Raw genomic sequence first — 27,682 nt, forward strand, 5'->3', positions numbered from 1 at the left:
CTGAGGACCCCCTAGGGGTCCCGGGCAGGCCCCCCTGTTGAAGACACCTGCTCTACACCAAATATCGTCGCCAAAATGGGACAAGTCATGAACTTCCTGATGTCTGGAGTCTGGACTATAGGTCCACGGCTCACCGATTGGGACAGTCATGATCAACTTCCTGGTGTCTGTACTAGGTCCACGGTTTCACTGATGAGACACAGTCTTTGGTTGTGGAGGGATGCGTCACACGACTCCCTTTTGATTGGTTAAGTTCCACGTTGATCCCGCTTTTTTTTCCTGGTTCGCACCGTTAAAACACATTCTGTGGTTTGTATTGGTTCTTGAGTTCAAGGCTTTTTAGGGACTCAAGGAAAAACAAAATATGTCTTCAGTAAAACAAAGAAACAAACAAACCAGCGAGGAGTAGGACGTGAGAGAAAAAAATCAGTTTACAAAAATTCAAGTGTAACATTCTGGCATGAATACATCCGAGCGTAAGTCTCAGCAATTGTTTCCGGTACGAGAGTGAGCGGAAATAATGACAATAAGTACAGTATCAGAACCCACAGGTTCGTCCAGTTGTTCTGGATTCACTTCCACAACCAGATATTCTCCTGATTTCAATTGTCTTGAAGGCCGTCTTGGAAGAACGCTACTAGCATTAGCGACGCTAGCGCGCTTCGATTCTCACACATTCTCTCGTCGACCCCCGCGTCAAATGCGTCCCTCTTCAAAAAGTGTTTCCTCACGTCGTTCTACATTTGTAAAGCATTCCACGGGCTGGTAAACAGGCAACGTCCACTGTGCGGGTCCACTTGTAGGCCTGTATACCTTCAGAGTTGGGGATGTTTGCTGTGTAAGTAACATCACACTGACAAAGGCAAAGAAAAATAAATACAAAAAGACAACATGACAAAAGTGTTACCTCATAAAGATTGCTACCATTTGTCACAATGGGGCCAAATAAATTAAGTAAGCATACATTTTTATGTAACTTGAACACATGAATAAATAATAATAAAAAATCTTAAGCAAATATTGTTTTTAAAATAAAATAAAAAATATAAAGCAAGAACATGTTTTGCCTTTTTTTTTTTTCTTTTTTGTTCAACAGTCAAAACAGTCCGATTTCGGATTAAGTTCAGTTCATTTTGTTTAAGGTGCTGAGTGTGTGTGTGTGTGTGATGACACATTATTTTGATACAATCTAATATTTGTATATGGACTTACATTCCCATAAGGGCCGGGGTCCTGAGTACTTCACTACCAACCTCCCCCCCCCCTCCCCTCCCCCCCCCACATCATCACCGTCATCCTCTCTGTTGAGACCTGTGCACATAACGAGCGCAGACTGGAGAGCGTGATCGTGGCGATTCAGCCCGGAGCCAGGGGCACAACAAGCTTCCGCCAGCTTGGGCAACATCAGCCAGGGATGATGATGGAGGGCTTGAGAGTGGGGCGGAGGGGGGGGGGGGCTCGGAAACCCTCCTCTAACCAGGAGGATAAGCTAAGCTAAGGAACGAGGAGGAAGCTGGGACGGCAACAGCACCACTCCGGAACGAGGGATGGAGAGTGACAATGCAAAAAAGGAGGGAAGGTTGACGCCAAAAAAACACAAAAAAAGATCTCATTGGGACAATATTCATGTTCATGTACGTGCGTACATGAAGTGAGTGTATGTGTGTGTGCGTGTGTGTGTGTGTGTGTGCGCACACGTGTTGCGCATCGTCTCAAAGTTGTCTTTTCACAGTCCGTTGCCTTACAGATTGCGCGCTAACAAAGTACGCGCACGCGCTCGAGTTCCTGCTTTAGACGTCCATCGGCAAGCCACGCGCTTTAAAGTCCTAAGACACGCCTCCCGGGCGGGGAGGGAGGGGGAGGGGGACATGGGCTCCTCCTCCTCCTCCTCTGTTCAACCCCAGCCGTCGTCCTTGATCATGTGGGCCGGTTCAATCCCAGCCGTTGTCCTTGATCATGTGGGCCAGTTCGATGATGAACTTGCCCTCCTTGTATTTCTGACTGCTCTCGAACGCGTGCTCCTGCAAGACGAGGACACGAAGAAGAGACCAGGTTGGATATACCGTCGCTGTCAGGCAGACACCTCTTATCTCCATATTATAACTGTTGGTGTTTTTTTTTTGTAAATAGACGCTTCCTGCTTGTCTTGACCACACTACTTTTCTTTCCTCTAATTTCTATCCCACGATTTTGTAACCCATTTTCACCCCTGTGTCAATCATCTAATGTGATCCTGGGCTCTACACACCCTCTGCCAACCTAGTCCCCATATATGGGGGACAAGGGGAGAGCAACGGACTTGAACTCATGCTTCCTTCATGCCTGAGTGTCCAAGTTGCTCCTTTACACCTGACAGGGGGGAGTTTCCCTGGTTGGACGTAGCGTGTGGAAGGAACACGTTATTCCAACCAGTTCCTTTCCCCTGGCCAGGGGGAGGCAGTTTAGAGACCAGGATTACTGCATGTTTTTTGTGAGGGTACCTACCCTAGGGGACACGGGGAGAACATGCAAACTCCACACAGAAAGGCCCTTTCGCCAACCCCGCCTCGGGCACTGACGCGGAGGAGGAAACACGCCACCAGCACCCACAGCGCCCCGAGCGGGAATCGAACCCAGGACCTTCTAGCTGTGAGGCGACAGCACTACCAACGGTGCCACCATTGACCACAGTACAGTACAGTAAAAAGACAGGTAAAAACAAACTGAAGGGTTTCTGCGAGGAAAATACTTTTACTGATTTTTTCATGTTTCACATAAAGGTGTGGCACTGAGGAAACTGTTGCGCCTTTCTTCGTCCTTTTTTTCTCTCTTCAAACTTAACTACGGTAGCGGTGGTCTCAAAAATATAAGGAAAACTTTGACTGGAAAAGAAGGTGTGTCATACTCATTAATGTATAAATAAAGTATGACAAACTAGAAAAGTATCAATTAAAGGCACAATACAATAAAACAAACACAAAACTATCAAAAAGAAGAAAGGGGAAGCAGCACATCACAGCAATAATGAAACTATAGATACACACAAAGTACAGTCAAATATTATTTAAAAAAGGAATAGTGTTCTTTAAAGATGGAGTGCCGTGATTTTTTCCACCCTAAAACATTCCTTATTATTATATAATGAGGAAGATTATTTATTTTTTAAGTGTACAGTATTTGTTAAAATATCGTTTTTATGTGGACACGCCCACCAGTTAATTAAGTATGCCTGGTTTGCCTTGTGTGTGGTGATCCACCTGAACTGAAGCCGCACCCACAGCTGTTGTTGTATGATAAAGGGGGAGGGGTTAGGGGAGGGGATGATATTGTGATGTCACTATATCACTGTTTTTTTCATTGGCACGTTTGACTATCAAGGTTTCAGCCTCCAGTAATACAAAGGGAAGACATCATTGCACATAACAACCACACCAAGGGGTCCAATGAAGTACTGTCACCTCATAAACACATGAAACATTCCATCCACCCTTGTGTGTGTGTGTGTGTGTGTCTACGTACGTATTTCCATCCCAGGGTGGTTTTACAGTTTTCACAGTAGATGTCGGCCACGGCGTGGAGGCCCGTCAGCAGAACCCGCTCCTCCGCTGGCCCACAGCCCACGTTCACCCTGGACACACACACACACACACACACACACACACACACACACACACACACACACACACACACACACACACACACACACACACACACACACACACACACACACACACACACACACACACACACACACACACACACCTACTGTAAGTTTCTCCCATTAATCGAATAATCGGGAAAGACTCTTATAAATCAATGGTTTTGTTGGTGGTACTTACACAGAATTGAAGAGGTAAGCTCTGCCTTGACTTCCTTGGAATGACTGAAACAGAGGAATGGGACAAAATCAAACATCACAATATTCTTATTTTTTTTTACCTCAAAATTCATCACAACATTGTGCAACATTTTAGAATATACAGTATATGACATATACGTTCTTTTCCCCCATGTATTTAGAAAAACAAAAATAGAAACAATTGTGCGGTATTTGCCCTATTTTATTTTTTATTTTTGTGGGAAATTAGTGTATAATATAATAAAATAGGGTCTATGGTGTGGTCACAGCGAACTTTAATTCTGCCTATGATCGATATAGAACGGCTAGTTGAACAATTTTAAAATGTTTAAAAAAAAGTTTTTTTTAAAGGCAAAGATGTTTAAGGATAAGGTGTATAAGTTGCATGGTGAAAATCGGGCCCTATAGGTTTACTTTAGCCTATTTTGTGCAAAACTTAGCATGTTTTATGAACAACTGTTAAGTTATGTATCCTTTCTTTCCCTGCGCCATAATTTGAGCCATTGGTGCTGCCTACTGGCCATCTTTTTTCTTCTCTCTCCGTTTGGTTCAGGTTTAAAATGGTGATGCATGTTATGGTCGGACTGGGCCTTGGGCCGGCTCAGTTAGGGTGGAGCATACATGTTCAGGCCCGTTGGACCGGCTCAGTTAGGGTGGAGCATACATGTTCAGGCCCGTTGGGCCGGCTCAGTTAGGGTGGAGCATACATGTTCAGGCCCGTTGGACCGTCTCAGTTTGGGTGGAGCATACATGTTCAGGCCCGTTGGACCGGCTCAGTTAGGGTGGAGCATACATGTTCAGGCCCGTTGGACCGGCTCAGTTAGGGTGGAGCATACATGTTCAGGCCCGTTGGACCGGCTCAGTTAGGGTGGAGCATACATGTTCAGGCCCGTTGGACCGGCTCAGTTAGGGTGGAGCATACATGTTCAGACCCGTTGGACCGGCTCAGTTAGGGTGGAGCATACATGTTCAGGCCCGTTGGACCGGCTCAGTTAGGGTGGAGCATACATGTTCAGGCCCGTTGGGCCGTCTCAGTTTGGGTGGAGCATACATGTTCAGGCCCGTTGGGCCGGCTCAGTTTGGGTGGAGCATACATGTTCAGGCCCGTTGAGAACTCTAGTCCGCGTACACTATTCATTTGACACGACAAAAACAAAAAAAAAACTATGGAACTACACTTCAGAAACAAGCCCAAAGAAAATCTGCAACCCGCAACTCCCAATATTTACAAGCAACTTTACAGAAAAACAAAGAAAGAAAAGTCTCTTATAAGAAGCAGACATGGCAACACTGGTTGCAGGACCTATACTAAAGGTCAGAGAGTGTTTAAACAAAGCTCCATCTGGATGTATAAATAGAATGTAAATATGGTATCCAGAGCCCTGCAGGGTTAGGGTACGGATATGTATATTGAATGTAAATATGGTATGCTGGGCCCTGCAGGCATAGCAGTCGGGACAGCACACCAACCCAAAGGCGTTCACAGCACAATGGAACAAAGCCCTGTGCCGAGTGGCCAGGGGGGCCCATTCACACAGCCCTGTGCCTAGTGGCCAGGGGGGCCCATTCACACAGCCCTGTGCCTAGTGGCCAGGGGGGCCCATTCACACAGCCCTGTGCCTAGTGGCCAGGGGGGCCCATTCACACAGCCCTGTGCCTAGTGGCCAGGGGGGCCCATTCACACAGCCCTGTGCCTAGTGGCCAGGGGGGGCCCATTCACACAGCCCTGTGCCTAGTGGCCAGGGGGGCCCATTCACACAGCCCTGTGCCTAGTGGCCAGGGGGGGCCCATTCACACAGCCCTGTGCCTAGTGGCCAGGGGGGCCCATTCACACAGCCCTGTGCCTAGTGGCCAGGGGGGCCCATTCACACAGCCCTGTGCCTAGTGGCCAGGGGGGCCCTACTTGATCAATACCACGTCACACAAACAGTAGCACGTCGCACGTGGATATTATGCTACTTTTGAATTAGAATCCTGAAAAGCAACAGTTTTGGACGTATGAGGACGATTTATTTGTATTATTAATGTAGCTATAAGCAATATCAGATTCTAAAAATGTCTTCTACATCCTGACAGTTTTCTGAAAAAGCTACGTTTCTATGTCAGCCGTTCTTCGATTTTTCAAAAATAGCAGACCTACAAGCTCGTAGCGCGCCACTCTACATCCTGACAGTTTTCATTCTGACCTGAGATCAGATTCTAAAAGTGTCTTCTACATCCTGACAGTTTTCTGAAAAGGCTATGTTTCAATGTCAGTCGCTCTTCGATTTAAAAAAAATAGAAGACCTACAAGCTCGTAGCGCGCCACTCGGTGGCGCGCTATGAGCTTGTAGATCTGCTATTTTCAATAGCTAAAGCATAACATGATGCTGACACCCGTATGTATCCATCGCATTGGCCTAAATTAGCTGAGTGCAGAGAAGTGAATACAGAATACTCACCGGCCTGTCTTCACACAGAGTTCTATGAGACGGTTGAAATCACGAGAAAAGCCCACGGCCCCCTCTTTTTTCGTGATCTCAAAGACATCCTGTGTGAAAACTCACGGCCCTCGTCTCTCTCTCTCTCTCTCAGCAAGGGGGGGGGGTTTATCACCCCCCCCGGAACATGAGACTGGAATAACACAGCTATGCTGTTTCAATAGCTAAAGCATAGCGTAACGCTAACGCCAAAAGGGGTTCCCGCCCCCCAAAATGGGTTAAAGACGGGGGAGGGGGGTATCATTTTGGGTGCAAAACGTTTTGCAGAACCACGCCTGCCTCCAGAGGTCATCAAAACCAACCAGCGCTGACCTTGGAGATGAGCTCGTCGTGGTTGGCCAGGTGCGCGCGGCAGTGGATGCAGCTGTAGGTGCGGTGGCAGCTGGGCAGGTACGCCTGGAAGGTCTTGGAGCGCGTCATGATGTCGCCGGCGGGCGGGCGAGCGGAGCGGCGACCGGGAGGAGGAGGAGGTGACGGAGTCGCTGGCGCTGGGGCTCCAGGCGGGCCGGGCCTCCACGGTGGGCCGCGGAGCAGGAACAAAGGGCTGCAGGAGGAAGGAGACCACCCCGGTGGACTTTGCAGGGGAAGCAGGGCAGCAGGCAGGCAAAGGGGCCGTGATGCAAGGGGGGACACCAGGGCCGCCGGCGAGCCCACCGGCCTGAAGGGGAAACTGCAAAACGCAAGAGAAAAACGCACGGTCAGAAAATTGGGTCGAACGTTCTTCCCACAAATGACAGCAGAAAAAGTCACACAAAGGCATCAAAAGTATAGCAGGTCGACGAGCTCGAAACGTGGCGCGAGGCGAAGCGACGCGCTTTGAGCTTGTGGAGCTGCTACCTTTTGATGCTTTTGAAATGGAATCCTGAAAAGTAACGGCTTTGGACATGCGTTCCCACAAATGACAGTAAAGTAACGGCTTTGGACATGCGTTCCCACAAATGACAGTAAAGTAACGGCTTTGGACATGCGTTCCCACAAATGACAGCTCAAAGGATGAAAAGTAGCAGATCCGGCCCGGGCCTATAGCTGGCCTTGTGATCCTAGCCTGACAGCAGTGTTAATTTCGTCGGCTACGACTAGGACTAAAGACTAAGTCGACTAAGGTTTCTACTATTTAGTTGACTAAGACTTAACAATTTCATTTCAGAAGACAAAATAGTACTAAGACAAAGACTAAGACTAAATCAAAAGATTTTTTTTGTTTTTACATTGCAATTATGCAACCGCTGAACTGAACTGAAATCACTTCAAGTCATCTTTGTGGCTTTTTGTTACTTTCTTCTCCATTTTAGATAAGATAAAAATTGAAAAACACCCAAAATGTTTCAATATCATGCATCCCTAATGCACGCCGTCTGAAGAGATGACACAGTCAGGAATGCCCTTTTTGACTACTCAACGACGCGACAGATTTACTGGGCTTACCAAGCATATGGCCCACCAGATTACAGTTACAGTTGTTGACGTGTGCACGTGTGCACACACGCACACACACGCACACACGCACACGCGCACACAGGTACACCCAGACAGGTAAGCCGCTCAGGTCTCGCAGCATCCAAAGCCTTTAAAACCGGAGAGCAAGCAGGGCAGGGGAAGCTTACTGTACACTACTGTACAGTACATGCGGTTGGACCAGTTGCTCAGGTGTGCAGTCTGTCAGTCAGTCACTGTACCGTTAACCCATTCTGACCTGAGATCAGATTCAAAACAATGTCTTCTACATCCTGACAGTTCTCTGAAAAAGCCACGTTTCTATGTCAGTCGTTCTTCCATTTTTCAAAAATAGCAGACCTACAAGCTCATAGCGCGCCACTCGGTGGCGCGCTATGAGCTTGTAGATCTGCTATTTTTCAATAGCTAAAAGCATAACATGATGCTAACACCAAAAGGGGTTCCCGTCCAAAATGGGTTTTAAGAATGAATGGGATTTGCCGTTATTATTATTGGCTGTTTGGGCAGCGGCCATTTATGTTGGTGAAAAGTCAAAAAGCGGCAAATAATGTGACATATTATCTTAACCCATTGATTCAATCCAGGAAAGCATTTCTCATTTTAGATTTTAGACATAAAGACATATAATTTTGGGGGTCCTTGACATGAAAAGGTTTGAGAACTGTTGGCATTTATTTTTTAAACCCATTTTGGGCGGGAACCCCTTTTGGTGTTATGTTATAATTTAGCTATTGAAAAATAGCAGATCTACAAGCTCATAGCGCGCCAATCGAAGAACGACTGACATAGAAACGTAGCTTTTTCAGAGAACTGTCAGGATGTAGAAGACATTTTTTTTAATCTGATCTCAGTTCAGAATGGGTGCAGAATGGGCCTCTGGGGGGTCTTTATGGGGCTAAACATGTCCAGTCAGTCTATGAGGGGTCCTGGAGTTCAGCCCTGTGGTCCCCCACCTCAGCAGTATCCCTGAGGTAAGCAGCTCTTCAGCTGTGGTGGGCCGGCCTGCTGACTCAGTGCCACTAGTTGGCACAATGTGTGTGCATGTGTGTGCGTGCGTGTGTGTGTGCGTGTGTGTGTGTGTGTGAGGGGGGTCACTTAGCGGGGTGTGAATGGAAGTGCTGAGGTCAGAGCATTGCGGGGGGGGGGGGGGGGGAGGCGTTGGAGGTCAGAGGGCACAGCTATACCAGTGTTGCAAACAGGCTGCGTTTTTGACGCAATATATTGATAAAGGACGCAATCGTTGTCCCCTTCCCCCCGGGGGTCCTGTCCCCTTCCGGGGGTCCTGGGTCGCACTACTGTACTGTAACACAATCCATGTTACATTGAAGTTGTCAATTGTGTTTATTTATTTCAGATAGGCTACATTTACAAACACTGTACACTCAAGACATCAGAAAGGCTACATTTACAAACACTGTACACTCAAGACATGCTCCTAAGTTATATGGGAAGTACAGAATTCATTCCATGTTGATCTGACCCCCCCTCGGCCCTCGCCCAGCAGTCTGCCGTCAATGAGGCGGCTGTGTGCTTCTCCCCCTCAGGCGTCTTACTGGTACTGATGTCAGTGCTGCACACTGAGAGTCTACTCGACGTGTTCCGAGAGGAAGCGTGAAACTCTAAGCCTGTACCTTTAGAGCGTGAATAAAACATGAAGATATTTTATGCCATACGTCATTACCCTAATGCACTGCTTCACAAAGACTGCGTTGGAACTTTGGTAGCCTGGTGTCCACCTATGCTTTCTATGGCATAGGCAGCTCCCGGCACCATCCGCCAGGAGAATCGACACAGCTGCGCGACATGAGACAAATTAATTAGAGCGTCTGTACGTCAATTTAACAAAGGTGCAGACGATCAGAAGAGAGTGATCGACGTTTGCGCTACTGTATGCCGAATTGAAGTAGACTCGGACCCAGACTTTTTTTTCTCTCCCTGGAAATAAAAACGTCTGGGTTTCCGAGGCTAGAACTTTGGGACCCGGACACATCTTTATGGGTCCCTCAATTATTTTAAAATCAAAGACATTCCATAAATTAGAAAAGAAATGTTTTCACTAGAAAGGTGAAAATAGCCGATTTACAACGCAGCACGAAGCGATGCGTTGTGAGCTTGTAGATCTGCTATTTTAACTAAAAGGTTTGGGAACCACTGCCCAAAATGCACTGCTTCACAAACATAGGGCAGCGCACCCCATCTTGGGTCCGTGCGGCGTGGACCACGCCAATAGCAATAGTTGGGCATAGTTGAGCAAATAGTTGGAACCTTTCCTAGAATTATATATATATTTTTTTTCTTCCAATATTTTTTACACATTTATAAAAGACAACAAAAAAAACAAAGTTTATTATATCGTTGCTGTCGGGTAGAAAGCAGCTAACTCAACTTGTTTTTTTCTTTTCTTTTAAAATAAATCAACGCTATTGAACCCCCTTTATTGTCTGTGCGTTAGTTAAAAAAATATTGAACCAATGAAATGTATTAAAAAGCACTTTTGGGGCCCAGGCCGTAGCGTAACGGTCTGGGCACCGGACTGGTGATCCAGTCGCGGTGTGCCGCGGGTTCGACTCCCGGACCCGACACGGCCTTTACCGCATGTCATCCCCCCATCTCTCTCCCGTTTCCTGTCAGCCTACTGTCTATCCCTTAAATCAATAAAGGCGTAAGCCACAAAAAAATATCTTAAAAAAAAAAAAAAAAAAAAGCACTTTTGGCAAAACCAGCTAACTCCATTGGATCCTCAAACTGTTGACTTTAAACGGTAGAAAAGATGGACCATTCAATAGTTGAGCAACGTCCACATATTTCAACTTTTTGCGTGGATTTTCTGTGATAAATGAATGCCCTACTGCCTACTTCATCATATAAGACTGTCACACAAAACCGGTTTGGGACGGTAACCGAAAAGCTCACAGCAGCACTAAAGTAAAATATACAGGTAAGATGCATTAATAGGATGACTCACAGGCACAGCTTCATCCAAACGTGGAAGGATATCGTTGCTGTGTAACTAAGTACATTTTAAAATGTTAAGCATTTTAAAATAGTGAAAATATATATATTTACACACCCTTAAATGAATGGAGATGTTTGTTTTTGTCACATTACTAAGCCAATAATTTGATAACCAGCGGAGTCTCCGGTATACCCGGTGACTTAAATATAGTCTCCATTGATTCTCCTATTGACCTGGGGCCCGTTTCACAAAACTTGGATTAGAGATTAAACCGGGATTTAACAGATACCCTGGTTTAATATATGCTGGATCAGCGATTAACCGGTTTCATGGAAGCTGGTTAATCTTGCCAGATTAAGTTTGCCAGTTAACCTGGATATGTTGAGGCTTGAGTCAGTTTCATGAAAGCAATGCCACACTAGTTACCATGGAAACTAATGCTGTGGACTTGGCCTGCTCCGGACCAGGCCTTTAACGATTACTATTGCAATTCATTTTGGATCAAATCTTAGATTGACTGGCCCATTATGTGACACTTAACCCATTCTGAACGGGAACCCATTTTGGTGTTAGCATCATGTTATTCTTTAGCTATTGAAAAATAGCAGATCTACAAGCTCATAGCGCGCCACCGAGTGGCGCGCTACGAGCTTGTAGGTCTGCTATTTTTGAAAAATCGAAGAACGACTGACATTTTTAGAATCTGATCTCAGGTCAGAATGGGTTCATCAGACCAGTGTGTGTCCAGTGGAAACCTCGTATGAATCTGATCTCAGGTCAGAATGGGTTAATGACCACAAGGGGAGGTAGGCTTCCCATCTCCTTTGTACATAAAGATGTTTGCATTTGTTGATTTGATGATATGTATTATTGTGTTATGCTGCATATATAGGACCACAATGGAAACAAGTCCCCAGGACTTTTCTGTGTTATGCTTTAGTCTCTTAATGTCTGACTGTACCACATGATGACATGTTTACATTTCTGGCTAATAAAGTATTCACTCAACAAAGGAAAATAAAAGGAAAAAAAAGGAAGAAAAACATGCTCCATCCAAAACACGAAGCACCAAGCGTCCTGGATGCGCACACGCACGCTCACACGCACGCACAGACACACACACACACACACACACTAAAATCATTTGAAGGTGTAAATGAACCAACAAAACATATCAACAAGCTCGTGCCTAAAATCTACAACTACATCGGATCCATTTGGAAATTGGAACCAAAAGTTATTTTATTTCCTGAAAAGTAAAGTTTTTCTTTTTTGGACATAGGCCTACAAGGTTTTTCTTTTTTTTTTGCTAGTGATGATTTCCAACAAATTCCCACGGTTGGGAGGAGGAGGGAGTACTGCCTTTTGTACGCATGTGTAAAACATTGTAAGCTTGGTGGGTTATATAGCCAAGCCACCAACACGCTCGTGCATGCATGCACGCGCACACACACATAAAAATACTGTAAGCTTGGTGGGTTAAAGCCAAGCCACCAACAGGACGGGAAGGCAGCTGCTGCATGAGCGTCCAACTGCTACAGTAGATTAAAACTGTGTGTGTGTGTGTGTGTGTGTCATGTTCCGCGATGCTGACGCCCTGAGGCCAGCCGGGCCAAGCCAAGTCAAGCCAAGCCAGGGTCATCTAAATATGTATATATGGGTGGGTTGGTTTAACCACTTTCAAACCTGCCATCCCTATTTTTGGGCATGTGTAGTTGTGTACATATGTTTGGATTTTACGGAGCTAAAATAGCAGATCTACAAGCTCACAGCGAGACAACGATGCGACACGCTGTGAGCTTGTGGATCGGTTGCTTTAGTGGTTTGTTGTACGACCAAGTAGTCTACTGTAGTGTATTAATAGGGCTGGGGGCTTTACCACTTAAACCCTATAGCCTATAGGCCTACATACATACATAGTACGTTGACCGATGTCCCTCAAGGGTCTACACTACAGGTATATACGCTAAAACAAAATCTATTCGTTGGAAATAGCCGATCTACACGCTCACAACGCGTCTCGAGTTCGAAGATTGGCAATTCTCCCCAGAATAGGTGACTCGAGGGCTCGGCTGGTTAAAGTGGTTGAATTGAAGCGCTGTTGACCGGGTTACGCTGAGCTATAAAGGTTGTAATTTCACAACAGGGAATGGAGGACGGGAGGACGGGGGGTGGGGGTTGATATTTAGAGGAAAGTCATACAGTAATGTGGCTTGAAGTGTGATTTTTCTTCTGAACACTATGGCATTGGCCAATAAGGCTGCAAGAAGATGTATCGAAAATGTGAAAATGTACCTTCATGCAAGGTATATACATATCGCGAGAGACGGCATTTATCAAGGTAAATTAATGGTATATCATCATCAGTGTTGATTTCGTCGACAAAAACGATGAAAAAAAAAATGTTCTGCGACATTTTTACAAAGTTATTTTACACTTGACTGCATGCTGAAAATAGCCGATTTACAAGCTCATAAGTAAGGATCATAAGTAAGCTAAGAACCTAGCATCCGTCTAGCAGTAACCCCAACCCTAACGGCACGCAAAGCCACGTAGTCTGAATTGTGGGGTGTCGCAACTATGGGCAGTCCCCATCCAAAACTGTTACTTTTCAGGATTCAAATAAAAAAAATAGCAAAAGCAGCAGATCGACAAGCTCAAAGCGGGTCGCTTCGCACAGTGTCTCGAGCTTGGGGATCTACTGCTTTTGATGCTTTCGTGTGACGCTGTAGCGTGATCAAGTAGAGCGTTAATTCACGGGGAAACACAAAAGGTTACAATATGGAGACGAGAGGTTTCTGCCCGACGGCAATGTTATTATGCAGAGTCATTTAATTTAATTACTGGTCATTATGTGTCAAGGACCCAAACAAATGTATGCAATTGGCTGCCGACTCCCATCTCAAAATATGTTGTTCCAGGGACCTTCCAGAAGCAAATATATTAGTTAAAAACGACAGCTGTGAAAGAGCATATAGATCTGCACACATTTTCACGATGTTTAAAAAATAGCAGATCTACTCGAGCTTGTAGATCTGCTATTTTCCCCAACAGCTAAAGTTTACAATAATGGTTAAAGTGAGGTCTAAATGGGTCATACTCTCTACCATACAGATTGGTTAATAAATATTAATGTATTCATTAAAATAAGTTGCAGTGAGCAGTGAGCAGCTCTGACCAGGACCAACTCCTACAAGCAATAAAAGTGTAATATAGTTCTGAGAGCTTCCGTTGGAGAACTGCCACCAGCCCACATAATTTTTTTTACCTAAGGCTGGGTGATGATTTTCCAGCGCAAACTCTCAACGCCGAAGGCACTGGAAAGTATTACGTCAGATTTTCACATTGTCAAATCCAGGGTGGGATTTTTTTTTGTTTTGTATTCACTCAGATTTTATTGTGCAGCGCAAGGAGAACATAATGTGGAAACCTGTACAGTATGTCCAAATGAAGCGTTCCTTTTGGGTTGTTTCGATCTACACGCCATGTCATGTGAGCTTGTAGAGCTGCTGTTCTCACAGTGCTCTTGTACAACAAAGTAGGGGAAAAAAGGAAACGCCAAAAAAGTGGAAATATGGAGATAAGAGGTTTCAATTTCGATATGGAAAGGGAGACAGATATGGGTTAAACCAGTGGACCTCAACCTGTGGTTCTGGATCCCCATGTGAAGTTCTTATTTTAGTGTGTGTGTGTGTGTGTGTGTGTGTGTGTGTGTGTGTGTGTGCGCGCGCGCGCGGTCCACATGGTTAGCTTAATGTGCAACATTGTTTTCTCACTCAACAGAAAACCCACCAACTAACATTTTACCTTTTGGTCAAGTTGTGAAATATTACCTGAGAAAGAGGCAAACATTGTGACAATAGTTGATCTACATGCTTGTAGATCAGCTATTGTCACAATATGCATCTGTGGAACCGAGGCCAAACCAAATGTAATATCTCAACTCCTACAATACAGCTACAATACTACAAATAATTTTGGGGGGGTACCCAGTTCAAATATGATTATTTTGAGGAAAAGGTTGAGAAGCACCAGGTTAAACAACAAACAACAATAGCAACAAAGCAGGGACAGAGAGACGAAGAGGAAAGGTACAGTGCAGTGCAGATGAGAGGAAATGGCAACACAAGAGAGAGAGAGAGAGAGAGAGAGAGAGAGAGAGAGAGAGAGAGAGAGAGAGAGAGAGAGAGAGAGAGAGAGAGACATACAGGCCACATCATGGAAGAAAAGAGGGAAAAGAAGACAAAGAGCTCTTTCTGCATGCTATCAAAGAGAGGGAGGCAAACCTACCTGCGAGTGCAGAATGTGCTGCATTTAGCTCTTAAATAGCAAAGATAGCATGCCATTTGGTTTAGTCCCGGTTAATTACGTTATATTACATTATACAATTACACCAGTGCTTCTCAGCTACTGACTGGGAGGACAGAGTACGGTGACCCAAACGTTGAAATGAGCAGAGTGGATAGCATGCGGCTCTTGTACAGGCATATCCGGTTTGCACAAGCCAAGTGAGTGTGGGAGTTACTTTGAGGTCATGCCATCTACAGTATCCCACTGGCCTTCCCTCATCCTTTACCTGAGCTGACCTGAACAACAAGCCCACACCTCCTCCTCCTCCTGCTCCGCTCACGCTCTGGCAGGTTTGCACCGTGAATGCATCATGGGGGATTGATGGCTGCTGTCAGTTACAGGAGGAGCCACTATACCAACTACAAAATGAGACGTTTACCTCTCCTCTTTTTCACAATCAATCAATCCAAGTAATTGTCTGTCTGTCATGCACATATCTTGAAAACCATTCATTCAACAAATAAAGGTCTTATCTTATCTTAGGTGTAGTATTGCAGAGGACCCGAGGCCTCAGCAATACATAGACTTCACTTCATACAGGTATACAGTGTGTTGAGTTGATCAGGTGTTTCTAGGGAAAGCTGTATAATACTGGAGGCCAATAATTGCTTGGCCTGTTGTGGAAGGTGTTCACCTTTGACATGCACATGAACCCATTTAGAGACTCGAGGCCGATTTTACAAATGACTTTTAAATCAGTAGTTCTCACACTTTGAATATTCTCCTAAAATGTTAAAAGCAAATGCACAAATACAAAGAAATTACTTTCCTAGTTTTAATGTGTAAAAGGGGGGGGGGGAGAAAAGTATTAAATTACAATTGTTTCCCAAATCAATTAAAATCTATTTTTAATCATTCATAGACTTGTGTAGCATTGCGTCGATGTGTATTTTGAGTTAACCAGGCCAAAACTTGGCATTGTGAGCTTGTAGATTGGCTATTTTTGGCTAATGTTGGTTAATGCAAAGGCCAGTCCACACCAATGCAACTCCTTGCAACTGCCAGTTGTGATGGTGGTGTCAAGACAAGTAGTTGCATGTTGCAAGGAGTTGTGTCGCAAATCATTGGTGTGGAGTGGCCTTTAGTTTAAAACCAGTTCCTATCACAAAGATTTGGCACTGGGAGGCTAGCCCCCCGTGTTGAAGACCCCTGGTTTAGAGTCATCTCCCTCAGAGTGAAGCCTGAGTCTGTCCTCCCCCGTGTCGAAGACCCCCTGGTTTAGAGTAATCTCCCTCAGAGTGAAGCCTGAGTCTGTCCTCCCCCATGTCGAAGACCCCTGGTTTAGAGTCATCTCCCTCAGAGTGAAGCCTGAGTCTGTCCTCCCCCGTGTCGAAGACCCCCTGGTTTAGAGTCATCTCCCTCAGAGTGAAGCCTGAGTCTGTCCTCCCCTGTGTCGAAGACCCCTGGTTTAGAGTCATCTCCCTCAGAGTGAAGCCTGAGTCTGTCCTCCCCCGTGTCGAAGACCCCTGGTTTAGAGTCATCTCCCTCAGAGTGAAGCCTGAGTCTGTCCTCCCCCGTGTTGAAGACCCCTGGTTTAGAGTCATCTCCCTCAGAGTGAAGCCTGAGTCTGTCCTCCCCCGTGTCGAAGACCCCTGGTTTAGAGTCATCTCCCTCGGAGTGAAACCTGAGTCTGTCCTCCCCAGGACACAAAGCACTGACACGTGTTGCATAATCAACACCTACATGTAGGTCTTAGGTGAGTGGTTCTTCAAAGTGTGGTTCACCCCTGAGGGGGTTCCAAATGGACCCTTGCAGGTCTACAACTCTGAGTGTAAAAAATTGAACCAAATGTTGGTTCCATTTGTGTGTACACGCTCTAAGAGTTATGGGGAATCTTTGAAATTAAAAAGGATGACCTCTGCGATTGATCAGAATGACCAGCACTCTCTTCACTTGCGGTATGGTTTGATTTGATGATGTTTGTGTGAACTCACTTTTATTCAGAAGTATCTTTTATTGTCTATTCCAGGGATGAAACAGTTCATCGAACTAATCGATAATAAAAAATAAAAACAGTTATCAATTGAATAATCGATAAGAAAATGTATGGCCTTTCAGCCCTGAAGAGAAACCATGAGTGCATTGTTTTAACCCAGGATGCAAAGCAGCCACGTGTTGCGTAATCATCACCTCACCGATTGGTCTGCATGCTCACTTCCTGTATGGTCTAGACTATTTCATGATGAGTAGTTCCTGTTCCTGCTTCTCAAAGTGGGGTCCTTGAGGGGGTTCCAGGGGTTCCCCAACCAAATGAGCTATATTAATATCAAAGCACTTAAAGCATGTTGTAACCATATGTCGAAAAGCGCTTTATTCAAGTGTATTATTATCTAACAGTTATTTTTTTTCATAACTTTTATTGCATTTTTTATTGTATTTTATTCTGTTAATTTCCCCCAAAAAATTAAGAATAAAATTATAAATAAATAAAAACTTTCCTCCGCCCAGTTTTTGATCATTGCCTGTTCGCCTGCGATCGCCAGTAGTTGCCGGGTGGGTCCCATCGACAAATAATGCACTTCCGGAAATTCCCATTTGTGTTTTTTCGTTTTTTCCCTGCGGACTGCTGTTATGAGAGCATACTGGACGCAGTTGATCACCGTAATCAATCGATATTAAAAAAAGGCGTCAAAAGGCGCAATTGGCGACGGGTGCATATCAAATATGTAAACACTGAATCAAACTACTTAAGGAACTGTCTGGGCCGAGCGCTCACAAAAACCAGAGTAGTCTACGTCAAAATGACCCCAAACCTGTTTGGAAGTGAAATATCCCCTGTAAGGTGTCCACTGTCGAGGTCTGAGACTGCACACACAGCAGAGCATACACACTGACAAGCAACACCCTCGGGTGTTACTTTAACACTGGCAGTGTGAAACTAGAAGCTCGCCGGGCCTGTGTTCCTGCTGTAAACACAGCAGCGTTCACTTATCCCTGTGGACTGTAGAACTGCAGTGTTGCGTTGACACACCGTGAAGAGTTTAACCTACTAACATGTGTGATAATCCTAGCGCGCGCGCACACGCACACACACACACACACACACACACACACACACACACACACACACACACACACACACACACACACACACACACACACACACACACACACACACACACACACACACACACACACACACACACACACACACACACACACACACACACACACACACAGCTCTGATGCTGAATAATAAACAACTGTGATCCTCTCAAACATAAAACACACGGCGCACGGCGCCATGTCGCCAATAGAACAACCACTCTAATTAACCCCATACGTTGTTGGGCGTTATATACCATCGTTCCCCAAACAGTGGGACGGGACCCATTTGTGGGTCACGGACATGTATTGTTTCGTTTTGTTTTTACAATATTTTTGGGGGCTATTTGCCTTTTATTGATACATATTATATATAGTAGGTAGGTAGACAGGAGACGGGGAGAGAGATGGGGGGGGGGGGGGGGGGGAGACATGCAGCAAAGGTCGTCTGGATCGGGACTCGATCCCGCGACACGCTGTCAGGCTGCAGGACTACCAGCCTCGGTGCCCGCCGGACCGCTAGGCCAGACCGGGCCACCACGGTGGCATAAGTGACTTCAAAATGTACTTAACCCATTCTGACCTGAGATCAGATTCATACGAGGTTTCCACTGGACACACACTGGGTCTGATTAACCCATTCTGACCCGAGATCAGATTCTAAAAATGTCAGTCGCTCTTCGATTTTTCAAAAATAGCAGACCTACAAGCTCGTATCGCGCCACTCGGTGGCGCGTTTTGTAATAATAATCAAAATCTACAAAGTAACTAGTGACTGAAGTTTTCAAATAAATGTAGTGGAGTAAAAGTACAATATTTGGATCCGAGATGTAGTGCCAGTGGAGTAGAAGTAAAAGCATTGGAAATTGTACTTAAGTACTACAGTACTTAAGTAAATGTATTTCATTACTTTCCACCACTGATAGTGCTTTAGTTTAACCTTTGAACAAAATCAAAAACGTTTTGTTTTAACCAGAACATATCACGTACCCTTAACCTTCACATCATCAATCAAACGAGCTCCCATCCGGATTGCAGATTTTAAAGCTTTTACTCTCGATTGCACAGCGGTGTCGCTTGTCGACAATAAGAGCTGATGGAGCCGACAATGGCGCAGCATAGTACTGAGCATAGACACAGCAGCTGGGCTAGCCAGATGGGAGCGACTGGCCACCTGGGCCTGCCTGGAGGCTGCTGGGTGGGTGCTTACTGCTTCCATAGACAGGGAAACATGGCAACAACAACAGCGTGGGAAATGTGGGCTGACTGTCTGTTAGAAGCTCACGAGGAAATAGATCACGCAAAAACTCCCCCAAAACATTACATTTACACTTTCACGCACGACGCAGTCTCACACAGGCAGACAACTGCTCCACAATCACCGGATGCTATATATGATATGTCTGGAACTACACCTCCCGAAATCTGAGTAATCTGAAAGTTTGCCTTTTTAGAACCTGATATATCGGCCAGTATTTGTAACAATTTTCTTATCGGTGGCAATGTTATTTTGGACATGTTATGAATGGGGCTATAGCGCCTACTGTAAATAAAATCAAGTTCAGTTAGGTGTTTGAGACTTGTTTTGCTCATTTTGCTGGATAAACTATTCATTGTCAAATGTTCTTTTTATACATTTGAAGTTCAATTCACACTACAGCGTCACACACAAAAGCACCAAAAGCAGCAGATTTACAAACTCAAAACAAAACTTTGGGATATCTTGCCGGCTGGCGACACATACAAAACTAGAAAAAGTGCCCTTCCGGGCACAGGTCTCCACCAGGTTATCCACAGATCCGTGCAGTTAGAGGTAAAAACACTTTTCGGCCAGTTATAGCGCCACCTTGAGGCTGAGTTGAAATTGTTCATGTGGCATTTCGTCCTCGGCCTAGTGGGAATGTGGGTGCACAATTTCACGGAAATCACGCGATGTGTTCATGCATGTTCAGCATTTTGTTTGAAACTGAGCACTCCTGTGAACTTTGGAAGCCAATCTTAACCAATCAGGATGGAGTCTGATAAATCTGAAAGACCCGTTTCGTTGAATGGCTCTAGAGAGACTGTGTACCAATTTGCGTGATGTTTGGACAAAATCTGTAGGTGTACTGTGCAAAAACTTGTTTTGCACAAAGCGGCCTCCTGGTGGCGCTATAACAGGCCGTTCTGGAAAGTTTGGGGCAGAGGTTCATGGTTGGCATCCAGGGAGTGTGTGTGCAAAATATGGCATGGAAAAACTTGTTTTGCACAAAGCGGCCTCCTGGTGGCGCTATAACAGGCCGTTCTGGAAAGTGTGGGGCAGAGGTTCATGGTTGGCATCCAGGGAGTGTGTGTGCAAAATATGGCATCGACCGGGTTAACGGTGGCCGAGATTAGCTGTTCACGGACACACGGACACACAAACGGACGGACACACAAACGGACGGACACGCGGACGGACGGAGTGCAAAACATACTCTCCCCACATGCCTTCGGCCTGGTGGAGACAAAAATAGGCCCACTGTTTTGGGGAAACACCAGTCTGGAGTGGTGGTTAAGCTACTTAAAACTGTGAAGATTTTACTTTGAAGGCTGCCCCCTTTGAGCCAAAGATCGCCTTCCAACCATGTATCTTTCACTATATAATAGAAGAACGACACAGCCCTACTCTTCTGATTCCTATTATTAGTGGTGTAAAGTAAGTAAGTAGCCTACATATACTTAAGTACTGTGCTTGATACAATTTTTAGTATATATATATTTGTACTTTGTTTGAGTATTTTCAATTGCCAATCCCTTTACATCTATTCCACTACATCTCAGTGGCAAATATCGTACTTATAGTTACAAATATAGTTACTTTGCAGATTATTATTATTATTATCTACAAGCTCACAAGTATGTGTTGCGATGTGACACATGATTGTGAACTTGTAGCTATTTTCTTGAGCTTGTAGATCTGCAATTTTCTAATGATTTTTATACATGTGAAATTGGACATTATAATCTGCACAATGAGTACTTTTGGTACATTTTAATGCCAATACTTCTATACCTTTACTCAAGTAAACTTTCAGGACTTTTACTTGTAACGGAGTACTGCTACATTGCAGTATTATTGATACTTTTAGCCTACTTACAGTAAGTACAACATTTGAGTACTTTTTTCCCCCACCACTGTCCATGTGTCTGTGTTTACAGCCTCCCCTTCCCCATAATATGGAGCAGATCTACAAGCTCATAGTGTAAGCTTGAAGATCTGCTATTTTTGAAAAGTTGTGAAAATGTGTGCAAATTCTTTGAATATAAATATTCTTTCACAGCAAATGTTTTTACCTAAAATATTTGCCCTCCCTCACTGGGTCGGTGGCCAATTACAGAAGATTTCTGGGGTCCTTGACATGAAATAGCTTGAGAAACAGTGGCATAGAAACATAGTTTCCAGATAACTGTATTTTTAGTAGACATTTATAGAATCTGGTCTCAGTCCTAAATGAGTTAAGCAGCAGTCGGTGTGAACAACAAGTCAAAGAATAGGTGCAGGAGGTCGGGGACGCGGTGGGGTGAGATCGGGGGTGGGGTGGGGGTGCTGCAGACAGGCCCTTGGCTGAAAAACAAGCTCCACTCTATGGACTTTGTTGTATGCAGTGTTGCCATGTCTGCTACTTTGGGCTTGGCTTTCCTGCGACGTCGCATGTTGCAAATATTGGTGGTTGAGAATTGGGGGGGGGGGGGGGGGGTATGCTTGCTTTCAAAATGCTGTTTAAACCAGTGTTTCTCAAATATTTTCATGCCAAGGAGTAAAAGGACCCCGAAATGAACATGTACTTCTTGTCCCTGATCCCCATCTGAAAATGCATGATCTGTGTTTTTAAAATGTTTAAAAGAAATTCTAAATAGAAAATAAAAATACAAGAAATAGAGAGAGAGAGATAAGAGATTTGTGATTGATTTGATTGAAAATAACAGATCTACAAGCGCACAGCGATACGTTGTGAGCTTGTAGGATGGGCTCATATATGTTTCAAATGCTCATGTGGCCTTTTATTAGTCGCTTCTTTTGGGCTTGTTTTCATAAGACCTGCTTGCTGCTTATATTTCCCTCGCAAAATCTGGCAACGCTGCTTTGTATGGCTCCCTTGTGAAGGGCCCACACAGTACAATCCTGTGTTTAATTTCACTCCGAGAGGTGTACAAATGCAACCAAATGGACCCCTCAGAGCGAAACGAAACACTGAGGACTTTACTGTGCACACACACTGTGGGCCTATTGTCAATTCAGCTCTCTCACCGCCCGATGTCAGGTAGCTGTTAGTGTTGTGCTTAAATATACAGTGGTTTTATTAAAAGGCTGCTAGAGGAATGATCAATGGCTTCTCCTCTCGCTCAGTACCCTGGCCTGAACTACACAGCAGGGCTTGATGCCGTTGGCTGTATGCACACGCACACGCACACACACACACACACACACACACACACACACACACACACATTTGCTCGATTTGCTCAAACGTTCACCGCAACCACAAGCCCTTTACACAAGATAAAAACTCAAGCCACACACATACATTATTGAAGCAGGGAACCCAATCTGCGTCATTTTAGATATCGGCTATTAGTGATGGGAGATTAATCAGCAAACACGTCGGTATCGGCCGATTCTAGTTGTTTTTAGATTAATCGGCATCGGTCCCATTAATCAATCACACCGATTAATGAATTGGTCCGATTAATCGGTTTGTCTTTACAGATAAACAAGCCATAAGTAACAGCTTGAACAGATCTACAAGCTCACAATATTAAATATAAAAGGTATTACAGTTAAATCTGACTTGCCTAAGCCTGCAGTGCAGACACCCTGTTACATGTATTTTTCAGAACGGACAAATTATTTTTTTAAAATCATACAGAATGAGATCAGATCGGTAATATCGGTTATCGGCCATAACAGTAATTAATTATATCGCATATCGATATCAGCCAAAATGTCTCATCGGCACATCCCTATGGGCTATTAAAAAATAGCAGACGCACAAGCGCTCTTTTTGAACATTTTAGGAAGTGTGAGAACTACCCATTTAGAAGGCATTTGTAGAATCGGCCTCAGGTCTAAAAAATGGCCAAGAAGAAAATTAAATAGAACTTGAATGTTTCTTTCTGTCATTGTGTTGATGCAGTGGCAGTGCAAATAAAAACAGGTCAGTTGAGTTGCTTTTCTTTTGACAGTTGACGGTTCCTGACCTACAGGCTGCAGCCATGAAGGCAACAAAACAGCCAGGGTGCAAACGGTCAGACCTATTTGGGGACACCACAGAAACAAGGAACAACAGACCACGGAAGAAAAAAAATTAACCTTGTCAACCTGTGTGTGTGTGTGTGTGTGTGTGTGTGTGGTAAATTGCTATTTGGATCAGATTGCAGAACCAAGATGATGTTACGTTATTATGCACTGGTTCCTGTTCCTCTAAAAACAAACAAAAAACAACTTCCCCCTTTACCTGATGCTATAACAGTTTGGCTGTTGTATTGCATAGCAGTGGTTCTCAAAGTGGGGTCCTTGTGGAGGGGGGGGGGGGGGGGGTAGCCTGGTTAACGGCTGATTCGGTCTGGTTTATTAACCAGGCTAGGGGAGGGGGGGGGGGAGGTAGCCTGGTTAACGGCTGATTCGGTCTGGTTTATTAACCAGGCTAGGGGAGGGGGGGGGGGGGGGGGGTTTCCAGGGGATCCCCAGCGAAATGGGTGAATATGACATTTTAATGTAACATAATGTAACAGTTTTAACCACTTCATCCCTATATATATTTTCAAGAACTCTTGAAAAAAAAAAAAAAAAAAAACTTTGAACAACAAATTTAAATATAGCCTATCTGAAACGGTTTAACACCACACATCTTGTATGGGGAGTATGGCATTCTATGCCATCAAAAGAAACATCAAAATAGACATCCCAATTAAAACCTGGCTTAAAATTCTGGACTCTTTGATAGAACCAATTTCCCTCTATGGTTGCGAGATCTGGGGACCATTAGCAAACCATTACCTTGAAAAATGGGATAAACACCAAACCGAGGGTCCGAGACCCTACACACAGAATTCTGCAAATCCATTCTCCGTACCCAGCGAAAAACACCAAATAATGCATGCAGGGCAGAATTAGGACGATACCCACTCATAATCAAAATAAAAAAGAGAGCACTTAACCCATTCTGACCGGGCACCCATTTTGGTGTCAGCATCATGTTATGCTTTAGCTATTGAAAAATAGCAGATCTACAAGCTCATATCGCGCCACCGAGTGGCGCGATACGAGCTTGTAGGTCTGCTATTTTTGAAAAATCGAAGAGCGACTGACATTTTTAGAATCTGATCTCAGGTCAGAATGGGTTCATCAGACCAGTGTGTGTCCGGCGGAAACCTCGTATGAATCTGATCTCAGGTCAGAATGGGTTCTACAACCACCTAAAAGAAAGTGACCTAGATGCACTCCATAACAAGGCAGTGAAACTCTAGAGAGATGCCCCCTCAGCCAGCTGGCCCTGGAACTCCAGGCACAAACACAAACAGAGCCACGAGATAGAAAACCCATTGGACTAAACCAAATTATAAAACAGCAAAAGGAAAACTATCTGACACATTGGAAAGAAGCAACACAAAAGCAGAGTAAACTAGAATGCTATCTGGCCCTAAACAGAGAATACACAGTGGCAGAATACCTGAGCACCGTGACCGACCCAAAACAAAGAAAAATCTTAACTAGGTACAGGTACAGACTCAGTGAGCACAGTCTCGCGATCGAGAAAGGCCGTCATAGGCAGACCTGTATCCCGAGAGAAGACAGACTATGCACCCACTGCACACTAAATGAAGTGGAAACCGAGCTACACTTCCTAACAATCTGTCCATTGTACCAAGACATCAGAGACACATACTTCCCACAGATTACAACCACACACAGAGATTTTGAAAACATGACCAATGACAAAAAACTCCCATATCTGCTGGGCGAAGTACAACAATGTGCAAACACAGCAGCAAGATTTGTGAGTTGCTGTGATAGGAGAAGGATATCAAATGGAACACAACCACCCTAAAGACTAATCATTGTGTATATTCCTGCACTATACCTGCATCGAGTGATCTTGGTACATAGAAGTTGATCTATTGAAGATTCTGACCTTCAAAGTACATCATTTTTGTTTTGATTGTATTGCTGTATTGTTCTTTCTGCTTTGGCAATGTAAACGTATGTTTTCTCATGCCAATAAAGCCCTTTGAATTGAAATTGAATTGTATGTGGAGTGGGGGACTACTCTGGCTCACATTATTTTCATAATGGGGCTCCGCCATATTTATTTGGGGGTCCTCCTTGACAGAGAAGCACCGTATAGTCGTATATGCAGAGGTGTGTGTTTGAATAATAATATGGTAAAGGTGTTGATCGGAGGTGCTGCAGGATACGCCACAAGCACAACTTAAAAGTGTGGCTAGCATGAAATCCCATTGTCCAAAAGGACAGCCACTCTGAGACTGGTCACTTGGTTGCCAGAGGCAACAAGCCTGCCTCCAGTGAAAACCTAGTCAATGCATGCTAGGGTTGGTAAGTTGAAAACCATGCTGGGGTTGGTAAGTTGAAAACCTAGTCTATACATGCTGGGGTTGGTATGTTGAAAACCTAGTCTATACATGTTAGGGTTAGTAAGTTGAAAACCTAGTCTACTCTACTCTATACATGCTAGGGTTGGTAAGGCCAGTGAAACCTAGTCTATACATGCTAGGGTTGGTAATGCCAGTGAAACCTAGTCTAGACATGCTAGGGTCGGTAAGGCCAGTGAAAACCTAGTCTATACATGCTAGGGTTGGTAAGGCCAGTGAAACCTAGTACTGTATATACATGCTAGGGTCGGTAAGGCCAGTGAAACCTAGTCTATACATGCTAGGGTCGGTAATGCCAGTGAAACCTAGTCTATACATGCTAGGGTCGGTAAGGCCAGTGAAACCTAGTCTATACATGCTAGGGTTGGTAAGGCCAGTGAAACCTAGTCTAGACATGCTAGGGTCGGTAAGGCCAGTGAAACCTAGTATATACATGCTAGGGTCGGTAAGGCCAGTGAAACCTAGTCTATAAATGCTAGGGTCGGTAAGGCCAGTGAAACCTAGTCTATACATGCTAGGGTTGGTAAGGCCAGTGAAACCTAGTCTATACATGCTAGGGTCGGTAAGGCCAGTGAAACCTAGTCTATATATGCTAGGGTTGGTATAAGGCCAGTGAAACCTAGTCTATATGCTAGGGTTGGTAAGGCCAGTGAAACCTAGTCTATACATGCTAGGGTTGGTAAGGCCAGTGAAACCTAGTCTATATATGCTAGGGTTGGTATAAGGCCAGTGAAACCTAGTCTATATGCTAGGGTTGGTAAGGCCAGTGAAACCTAGTCTATACATGCTAGGGTTGGTAAGGCCAGTGAAACCTAGTCTATACATGCTAGGGTTGGTAAGGCCAGTGAAACCTAGTCTATACATGCTAGGGTTGGTAAGGCCAGTGTTTTGTGGGGGGACATCAAGGATCAGCTACTGTGGTTCCCCATTTGAAAGGATTTTGAGCCAGTACACGTACAGTGGCGAGGAGGGACACCCTCTTAAGATTTGGTTCCAAAAAATGTCACTGTCACAAAAGGCGTTTCAGAAGTCATAATATAAAATAAGGTTTCAATGTTGTTCACTCACACTCACACACAAGTGTTGTGCATAAATATACAGCGGTTGATTAAAAGGCTAGACTCTGGAGGAATGATGAATGACTTCTAATAATAATAATAATAATAATAAGAGCCCTCTCCGTGCACACACACACACACACACACACACACACACACACACACACACACACACACACACACACACACACACACACACACACACACACACACACACACACACACACACACACACACACACACACACACACACACACACACACACACACACACACACACACACACACACACACACACACACACACACACACACACACACTCTCTCTCTCTCTCTCTCTGCTCTGACAAATCAACTCCATAGCCAATCACAGGACGACCCTCTCTGGACTATGGGATGGTGGACTAAATATACCTCCAGCAGCACAAGTGGAACAGTGTGTAATCGAACTGTGATGATGATGAAGATGAAGATGATGCTGCTGGCATCATCACAACACACACACGCACGCACGCATACGCACACACACACACACACACACACACACACACACGCAACCAAACAACCACCAAATAGCATAACCACACAACAACGACATATTAAACAGAACGTACGTCACGTCACAACAAAAAAAAACTTTAAAGCGTTGTTAAGCAAAGCCATCCAACCAAAAATCCCCCCCCCTTCCTCCAAACAGCAGCAGGCCCCCATGCATACGTCGTAATTACCTTGACAGAAGAAAAAAAGAATAAACTTGTCCCTCCTTCTGTCGTTCGGAGAAACACTTGTCAGCTGCAAAATGTTGTTATTCGTATAGTTTTGACAGGTTTTAACAGAGCAGTCCTGCTGCGGCTGTGTGTGTGTGTGTGT

At 44.7% G+C, this 27,682-nt stretch overlaps 1 protein-coding gene across 3 annotated transcripts; it reads right to left on the reverse strand.

Annotated features, from left to right (window-relative positions):
• Positions 1-27,682, reverse strand: ypel2a (yippee-like 2a). Of its 3 annotated transcripts, none has more exons than XM_083781726.1 (5): positions 27,541-27,682; positions 6,631-6,988; positions 3,819-3,862; positions 3,499-3,607; positions 1-813 (listed from the first exon to the last, which is right to left on the reverse strand). In XM_083781726.1, the coding sequence occupies exons 2-5, from the start codon at positions 6,736-6,738 to the stop codon at positions 697-699; spliced, it is 378 nt and encodes a 125-aa protein (XP_083637852.1). In that variant the 5' UTR covers positions 6,739-6,988; positions 27,541-27,682; the 3' UTR covers positions 1-696. The 3 variants fall into 3 exon arrangements, with proteins under 3 accessions (XP_083637852.1, XP_083637851.1, XP_083637853.1); XM_083781725.1 differs by having other exon boundaries at positions 1-853; XM_083781727.1 differs by having other exon boundaries at positions 729-2,021.

The sequence above is a fragment of the Protomyctophum parallelum genome (genome assembly GCF_964188405.1).
Source record: "Protomyctophum parallelum genome assembly, chromosome: 1".
Lineage (NCBI taxonomy): Eukaryota > Metazoa > Chordata > Actinopteri > Myctophiformes > Myctophidae > Protomyctophum > Protomyctophum parallelum.